At 38.2% G+C, this 9685-nt stretch overlaps 1 protein-coding gene across 2 annotated transcripts; it reads right to left on the bottom strand.

Annotated features, from left to right (window-relative positions):
* Positions 1-7749: 7749 nt before the first annotated feature.
* On the bottom strand, positions 7750-8929 carry PDHA2 (pyruvate dehydrogenase E1 subunit alpha 2). 2 transcript variants are annotated; one of them, XM_010590450.2, is made up of 2 exons: positions 8414-8929; positions 7750-8320 (listed from the first exon to the last, which is right to left on the bottom strand). In XM_010590450.2, the coding sequence occupies exons 1-2, from the start codon at positions 8927-8929 to the stop codon at positions 7751-7753; spliced, it is 1086 nt and encodes a 361-aa protein (XP_010588752.1). In that variant the 3' UTR covers position 7750. The 2 variants fall into 2 exon arrangements, with proteins under 2 accessions (XP_010588752.1, XP_003410493.1); XM_003410445.2 differs by having other exon boundaries at positions 7750-8929.
* Between the last annotated feature and the right edge of the window lie 756 nt (positions 8930-9685).

The following is a 9685-nucleotide window of genomic DNA, read 5'->3' on the forward strand; positions in this document are numbered from 1 at the left end:
TTTAGATGAGGTGGGCTACCTATAACTAGGTAGATGTTATTTTGCTTCTCCATTTAACTTTTACAACTGTTGTATGGGTTAGTTTTCTTACAGTGAAGAAATGGAGATACAGAGAGTTAAGTCACTTTCTCAGTGTACCAATTCTCATAGCCGACAGGGCCAAGATTTGAAAAAAAAAAACCCAGGTTTAAATAACGCCAAAATCCAGGCTCTGTTTTATTTCCTTGCCATATAAAGGCAGAGTTGCTTTAAAAGCAAGTGATGCTGGGCAGGATGCATTAGGTTTTAAAGGGCTCTCCACAACTTGCCAAACCCTGGTGGAGTAGTAGTTAAGAAATATGGCTGCTAACCAAAAGGTCAGCAGTTCGAATCCATCAGGCAGTCCTTGGAAACCATATGGGGTAGCTCCACTATGTTCTATAAGGTCACTAGGACTCGGAATCGACTTGAATGCAATGGGTTTGGTTTTTTTGGTTCCACAACATGAGATGTTACTAAATCAATTTATCCGATAGAAGTTGACTTCCACAATGACAAGAAGGTCACCAATAAAGCAACCTACTCCTCCTGGTTCCCTTTCCTTTGTTACATATTTCTACCTCATTCACCTGGCTTCTAAATTAATCTCCTCTGTGATTGTTTCACTCCTTGTCTATGGCTACCAATTTGGTTCAGTTCATTATTTCATTCCTGCTTTGCCCCTCAGGTTCCATTAATTTTACATCCTTGGCTGCCTGGGTTACTCTTTACTACTTGAGGAGAACGGTCACAAACAGTTGTGAACTCCCAAAACTTGCTCCCATACTGTCTTGGCATTTCAAGTGCTGGCTTAGTGGCTTTGACTTATTAAGCCCTGATACACACCAATTAAGAGTAAACTTTCATTTTGACTCTACACAAGCCTCAGTCAGGGAAACTGTAAACTTTATCTGTTGTGTGTTTCTTGACCTATGGCTGACAACATTTTGCTATAAATATGTCAAAATCCAACATAGTTATTTTAGTTAATCTGAATCTCAGAAGGTAGAAAAAAATATGTCCAAGAGTTGTCATTTTGTCCCTAGGCTCTCTTGTTTCTATTTGAGACCTGTCTCTTTCCTCATGCTACTTCTAAATTGTGAATCTATGTAGTGGAACATATGCCCTTTGGACTTTCTGAATCCGACTTGGTTTACTAAACTTCACCTCTTGTTCTGAGATCTCCGGCTTTGACTAAGAAATGTAATTTCTATTTCTGCATAGTCTAACTTCCATTCTATTCTGATTACCTATTGCTATGTAACAAAGCACCTCAGCAATTAGTCTTAAAAGAAACCATTTCATTTTAGGATGTGATTTGGTATATTGAAAATTTAGGCAGAGTTTAGCTGGGAGATTCTTCTGTGCTGTAAGACATTGACTGAAGGCACTCATTAGTTTTGCACTAGCAGATGGTCTTGTCTACAGGGCTTAAAATTACTTTACCCCCATGTCTGTTGCCCTGTAAAGTTTGGTTGGGACACTGGGCTTGGGTCGCACTGGTGATCGAAATGTCTGCCCATGACATCTCTAGCAAGGAGTCTCGGTATATTTGAACCTCTTAGGTGGAGAATCATGGCTCTCAGAGAGAACATTTCCCCAAAAAGAATAAAATTAAGAAGCTACCTGTTTCTTTAGTCCTGGGTCCCGAAATTGGCCCAGAATAATTTTGGCAGTTTTCTACTGGCTATAACAATAACTAAGCCCACTGAGATTCAAAGAAAGGAGACATAGACCCCATTCTCGATAAGAAGAGTATCACAGGATCTGTAGCTACTTTTAATGTGCCATAATTCCTATTTCCTATGTTTGTTTCCCTCCCAATCTTAGTTTTTGTGTCTCTATTCTGAGCCTGAAAATATGAATTGTTTATAGTAAAGTAATAGACAAACCCCCTGGTTCTAGTTTAATCCCATTTATTCCTTCATTTGTTCATGTATTTAACAACGTACTTTTTTCTCACCTCTTACGTAAATATATTCTTAATTATACATAAGAGGAGGTCTAGAGGTATTGAATGGTTAATTCAGGTTCATACAGCATGCAAAAATTATAGGTATTAATTACAGGTACTATTCTTTTTTACTAAACTGCTTTTGAGTACAAGATGCTATGCTTAGCAATTTGTATAAATTATCCTTCTTCTTGCTTGCAATATCCATGGAATATAGGCATTATAATTTTCATTTTTCAGAAGAGGAAGTTGAGACTCAGTTAAGTAAATTGCTCAAGATTATACAATTTATAAATGGTAGAGACAGGATTCAAAGCCAGGAGTAAAGTATATATTTTTTAAAAGTTACTTTCCTGAACTGCTTTCTAATCATTGCTTTCTAGTAATACTTAACCATGTCTAGAATAGGCAAAACTAGAGACAGAAAGTAGCTAGTATTTACCAGAGACTGGATGGAGCAGGAAATGAGTAGTGACTAATAATAATGGTTACAGATTTTATTTGGGGGGTGATGAAAATGTTCTCAAATTAGATAGAGGTGATGGCTGCACGACTCTGTGTATACACTAAAAACACTGAATTGTACGCTTTAAGAGGGGTGAATTTTATGGCATGTGAATTATATGACAATTTAAAAAGGCTAAACTTCACTAACATCTGCTCTGTTTATTGTACACTGGATGTACAGATTTAGGTCAATTTTTGAAATAAATGCAATTCTAATGCATTTCAGTATTCCCTTTATATACCTGTCTTAACTTCCTTTCTCATTACATTCCACTTATATGCACACGGTTCTTTCCTTTTCAGATTATGGCAAAAATTGTTAAGACATTAGGAACTCTTCCTTCTCTGATATTCTAGCATTTGTTGCAAAGTGAAATTCTTACGATCATCATGGCCTGTTGTTGTTGTTAGATGCCATCTAATTGGTTCCGACTCATGGCGACCCTGTGTACAACAGAATGAAACCCTGCCATCCTCACAATCGTTGTTATGCTTGAGCGCATTGTTGCAGCCACCATGTCAGTCCATCTCATTGAGGGTCTTCCTCTTTTTTGCTGACTTTCTACTTTACCAAGCACAATGTCCTTCTCCAAGGACTGGTCCCTCCTGATAACATGTCCAAAGTGTGTGAGATGAAGTCTCTCCATCTTCACTTCCAAGGAGCATTTTGGCTGTACATCTTTCAAGACAAATTTGTATGTTCTTCTGGAGGTCCATGGTATATTCAGTATTCTTTGGCAACACCATAATTCAAAGGCGTCAATTCTTCATCCTTCCTCTTTATTTATTGTTCAGCAGATGGGGTGATTGAAAATATCATGGCATGGGTCAGGTGCGCCTTAGTACTCAAAGTGACGTATTTGCTTTTTCATGGCCTGTTAGGTCTTCTAATATGTGCTAGAGATGGAAATAAAATTCAACTGCTCGTTTTCTATACCTGTCTGATTTATAACTTATTAAATAAATTGCTATTATTTATTCTTTGACCTAATTGGAAACATGATTTTTTCTCCATGATGACAAAGTTGCGTGCTACCAGTAATATTATAGTTCTTGAATACACACATAGTAGTTTGAACATTTTTAATAAAGAAAACATTGACTACAGGTAGTCACTGGCTTACAAGGTATTTGAATTACAAGTAGCAGTACTTACGACCATCCATCTTTTTTTATGATTTGTGTATTTTATATATGTATGTATGCATTAAAACATACTTGTAAGTTTATAGGTAATGTTTCCAACACCCAAAGGCAAGTAATGATCGGATTTAGAAAGATATTGATAATAAAAGGTAATAATGATGAAAACTAAAAAAAAGAAAAAATGAGATATTTGACTTAAGTTGGACTTAACAACTGAATCATTGACAGGGAACCTTGTCTTAAGCTGGGGTCTACCTGTAGTTTCTCCTTTAGGAAAATATAATGTATTTTTTGACAAATGTATACTTTTTCTTCTAACATAGCCAGATTTGTATTTTTCCTGAAAAGAAGTAAAATATACATATGCATCTAGACTTAGTAGGGTTTCATTTCTATCTTAATTTTTGCTACTACCAAAATAATCCTTTGCATGGATATATTTATTTATGCCTATTTCCAAGAAAGGTGATCCAACCAAATGAGGAAATTATAGAACAATATTATTAATATCAAACGCAAGCAAAATTTTGCTGAAGATCATTCAAAAGTGGCTGCAGCAGCATATTGATAGTGAACTGCCAGAAATTCAGGCTGGATTCAGAAGAGGACGTGGAACCAGAGATATCATTGTTAATGTCAGATGGATCCTGGCTGAAAGCAGAGAATACCAGAAGGATGTTTAACTGTGTGGATCATAATAAATTATGGATAACATTGTGAAGAATGGGAATTCCTGAACACTTAATTTTGCTCATGAGGAACCAGTACATAGATCAAGAGGTAGTTGTTCGGACAGAACAAGCGGATACTGAGTGGTTTAAAGTCAGGAAAGGTGTGCATCAGGGTTGTATCCTTTCACCATATCTATTCAATCTGTATGCTGAGCAAATAATCCAAGAAGCTGAACTATATAAAGAAGAATGGGGCATCAGGATTAGAGGAAGACTCATTAACAAACTCTATGCAGATGACACAACCTTGCTTGCTGAAAGTGAAGAGGGCTTGAAGCACTTACTAATGAGGATCAAAGACCACCGCCTTCAGTATGGATTATACCTCAACACAAAGAAAACAAAAATCCTCACAACTGGACCAATAAGCAACATCATGATAAATGGAGAAAAGATTGACATTGTTAAGGATTTCATTTTACTTGGATCTACAATCAACACCCATGGAAGCTGCAGTCAAGAAATCAAAAGATGCATCGCATTGGGTAAATCTGCTGCAAAGGACCTCTTTCAAGTGTTAAAAAGCAAAGATGTCACCTGGAAGACTTAGGTGCACCTGGCCTAAGCCATGGTATTTTCAATTGCATCATATGCATATGAAAGCTGGACAATGAATAAGGAAGACTGAAGAACTGACACCTTTGAATCATGGTGTTGGCGAAGAATATTGAATATACCGTGGACTGCAAAAAGAAAGCACAAATCTATCCTGGAATAAATAAAACCAGAATGCTCCTTAGAAGCACAGATGACAAGACTACGTCTTTCATACTTTGGACATGTCAGGAGGGATCAGTCCCTGGAGAAGGACATCATGCTTGGCAAAGCACAGGGTCAGCGGAAAAGAAAAAGACCCTCAACGAGGTGGATTGACACAGTGGCTGCAACAATGGTCTCAAGTATAATGATTGCAAGGATGGTGCAGGACCAGGCAGTGTTTCGTTCTGTTGTGCATAGGGTCGATATGAGTCGGAACTGACTCAACAGCCCCTAACAACATCAACATGGATAAACACTTAAACGGCTTCTGTATGTTGTATATATGATGTGGCTTTTATTGAGCAGTTTATATCCCACTTGCAAGTTTATGGCAATATTAAGTTTGTCAAAATAAAAAAGTGGGAGAATTGTCATTAGAAGAATGTGTGCTTATTATTTTTATTTTTATTTTTTTAATAGGAGGGTTTCATTCAAAGTACCTTTGAATTGCAGCTGTAGTATTCTAACCAAACCATCTTAGCTAGTGATGTAATTGTTTATCTCTACTTTCTGAATACAGAATATCGAGGTTAACTCGTTTCATCACTTTTGGGGAGGATATGATCATTAAGTACATACATACGTATACCCATTTTCCTGTACTCAAAGGCCTCTATGCTTTTGGTTTTCTCTGTTTGAGCTCTTTGAAATCTCTAGATTGTTTGTAGAAACAAATCATGTGAATAAAAGGTTAAGACCTTACACAACTGATTTTTTTTTGTTTCTACAAACTATTTCTTGAAGCTTAAATCATGGTCAAATTCTTATTTCTGGCTTTGGAAAGTAGTCTATCTCAGAAAAGTAAATATGCCAAACAGCATACGCAGTAGGATTTTAAGTCATTAGTCAATATGTCGTCGTGTGCTGAGTTCTGACTCACAGCAAGCCTATATGACAGTGTAGGTCTGCTTCACAGGGTTTCCTAGGCTGTGATCTTTATGGGACCAGGTCTTTTCTCCAGTGGAGCCCCTGGTGGGTTCAAACCTCAAGCCTTTCAGTTAACAGTGAGTGCTTAACCATCGCAACACCAGGGCTCCTTAATCAAATAAAACCAAATAATATTTTCACCAAGTCATGGCTTGCTAATTGACTATAGAGGAACTGAAACTTTACGATTCAAGTTAGATTTCCTTTATAAAAAGTTATCTGTTAATGTTCAGTTCCAGCCAAAGCAAATTTTACTTTCAACTTTTTATTAATACCACGTCCACTGTTTAACCCTTTGATGACACCATCTCTATGTTTCAATGAATTCAATTGCTCTGAAATTTACCAGGGTGCCTCTTTAAAATCTTGGACACAACCAGTACAACTGGATGGTGCCTGGCTACTACCACGGACTGCTCTGACAGGAGTCACAATATAAGTTCCTAGACAGAGCTGGAGAAAAACGTACAACAAAATTCAAACAAAAAAGGACCAGACTTACTGGTCTGACAGAGACTGGAGAAACCCCAAGAGTACAGTCCCCTGGGCACCCTTTTAACTCAGTATTACAGTCACTCCTGAGGTTCACCCTTCAGCCAAAGATTAGACAGGCCCATAAAACAAACAATAATGCACTTAGCTCAACCATATATATGAGACTAAATGGGTATACCAGCCCAGGGGCAAGGACAAGAAGGCAGGAGGGGACAGAAAAGCTGGACAAATGGAAATGGGGAACCCAAGGTTAAGAAAGGGAGAGTGTGGACATGTCACAGGGGTGGCAACCAATGTCACAAAACAATGTGTATTAATTGTTTACTGAGAAACTAATTTGCTCTGTAAACCTTCATCTAAAGCACAACCAAAAAATAAAATCAATTAAATAAATCTTGGACACAAAATGGTATAGATTGTAAAATAAGAGTAACTTTAAAGGCTAAAGTGAAATATAGTTTTTCCTTAGATTTTAACTTTGTTTACATTGTTCTCCTTTAAATTAGTACATTAAAATATTGTAAAAAAGTACAATAACATGAAGAAAGTCCTTATCTTTCCTCCCTCTGCTGTTATAATAATGTGTTTTATTGAAGAAATGGTGGTCAGTGATGCCAGGCTTTAGCATCAATATTGCATGTTAATGTGTGTGTGTTATATGTGTGCATGCAAGCACACTATTAGACTAAACTGTGTTAGTTATTGATTAATTCAAGTAAACTATTTTAAGTAGCAAAATACTAAAGGCTGTGATACATTGGTGTAACTTGAAAACATCTCTCTACCTCAAGATAGTACATTCACACGCACACACACATACATACCGTGACAGGATGGAGCAAAAATCAACTTTTTTCTTTTAGTAATGAGAGCATTTGTTAAAATGGTCTAAAACTTAATCAAATAGAACTATTTTAGAAAATATCTTAAGAAGTTAATCTTTTTTCTGTATTTCCTATTTCAGCCATGCATTCATTTAAAATAATCTTTAATATATTCACACTTAATGATTAAGCATATAGCATCTTTTAATGCAACAATGTGCAACTGAATATAATTACTATCCCTTTTAACTAAATGAACATATATTTTAATAAAAGTTTACAAGACTTTAGTTTTGAGTTTTATTTCTTCTTAAAGTTGAGAACACAGTTTTTTAAAGTTGACCATGAATGCTCCATTGAAGACCTAATAAGTTTATATAAGTCTCTCTTTAACTGATCGATTTAAACTTGATCCACTGATTTGCACCACGAAGTTCAAAAGGTGGACTACTGCTGTAGATGTGATGGCCTAATTCCTCCAAGGGTGGTTCTGGATCAGTTATGGCAAATTGGGCCGCATCCTCAATTTCTTTCTTCACTTCACCATCAATTTCCTTGAATTCTTCCACAGTGGCAAGCTTGCTGTTTACCATTTTATCTTTGAGAAGCATAATAGGGTCACTCTTACTTCTTACATCCTGAATTTCTTGCCGGGAACGATAACTGATTCCAGGATCACTCATACTGTGTCCGTGATAACGGTAAGTCTGCAGCTCCATCAGTATGGGCCCCTTTCCAGATCTACAATAGTCAGCGGCGAACTTTGTGGCCTCCCGGACACACAGAATATCCATTCCATCTACCCTTAGCCCCGGAATAAAACTGCCTCTCTTGTAATAATCAGGAGTGGCTGCTGCTCTCTCAACAGCTGTTCCCATTCCATAGCGGTTATTCTCACAGATGAAAACACAAGGCAATTTCCACAAAGCTGCCATATTGTAAGCTTCAAATAGCTGACCCTGATTAGCAGCGCCATCTCCATATAAAGTCAAACAGATCTCCTTGTTTTCCTTATATTTACAGGCCAAGGCAATACCAGCTCCCAGGGGCACCTGAGCTCCAACAATGCCGTTGCCCCCGTAGAAGTTCTTGGCATACATATGCATTGATCCACCTTTTCCTTTAGCACAACCTCCTCTTCGTCCTGTAAGCTCTGCAAGAACTGCTCGAACGGGAATTCCCCGAGTAACGCATATGCCATGCGCCCGATAGGATGTGATGACATGATCCGTGTGTCTTATACCTGCCTCAAGCCCAACACAACACGCTTCCTGACCGTCACATAAATGGCAGAAACCACGAATGAATTTCTGCTTATACAGCTGATCTGCTTTTAACTCCATTCGGCGAACGGTCTGCATCAGCCGGTAGTATTTGAGCCCATCCTCCCTGGTGAGCTCTGCCGTGACAGGAGGGCCCTCTTCCAAATTATACAGATCACATTTCTTAATTTCAAATGTAGCCTGTTTTGAATAGTTACAGGATGCCACCAGCACTCTGCTGGACGGCTTCTGGGTGGCGACGCCCGACAACACACGGGAGACAACTGCGGCGAGCATCTTCTTCATGAGGTGCGGACGGCGGTGGCGACAACCCCAAAGGCCCAAGCCGTTGGGCCCTGCGCCCTCAACGTCTCTTTCCGGCGCCCGAACGCGGACGTGACGCCACAACCAGGCGCCATGGTGACGGAGACAACGTCATGCGCCACGTTGCGCTGCCAGCCACGCGACCAGGATTAACGGATTTGAAAAATATTTTCAACTGTAAAATTAAGATTAAAGGTTGTTTCTTTTACTGGGAGATTTGGCTGAACTACACCCCAATTCTAATTAATACCATCATTATAGCTAAATTATATTATCTGAGTTCCTTTTCTCCCTAAACTCTCTGGCGGTGCTTCTTAAAGTTTTCCCCCGTGTGTATTCAGCGGAACTCAAAAACCAAACTCGTTGTGGTGGAGTCAGTTTTGACTCATAGTGACCCTATGGGATGGAGTAGAACTGCCCTATAGAGTTTTTGAGGAGCAATCTGGTGGGTTCAACTGCCTACCTTTTGGTTAGCAGCGGAGCTCTTCACCACTGTGACACCAGGGCTCCGTATCTAACAGACTGGAGGAACAAACTCAAACCACTAAGGGATACATGAGTTCTAGGAGATTAGGTCAAAGATGTTCTTACCAATATTTCTTTAAAGTCTTATTTATGATCTTTAAAATGTGTATGAATATTATATCCTACTCCAAAATATACCATATTTATTTTAAAGTTAAAATAAACTTTAATTTTTTTGTAGTTGAAATAAAACAAATGGGTTGCCATCCGGTC

This window comes from Loxodonta africana, chromosome 5 (genome assembly GCF_030014295.1).
Source record: "Loxodonta africana isolate mLoxAfr1 chromosome 5, mLoxAfr1.hap2, whole genome shotgun sequence".
Classification (NCBI taxonomy): domain Eukaryota; kingdom Metazoa; phylum Chordata; class Mammalia; order Proboscidea; family Elephantidae; genus Loxodonta; species Loxodonta africana.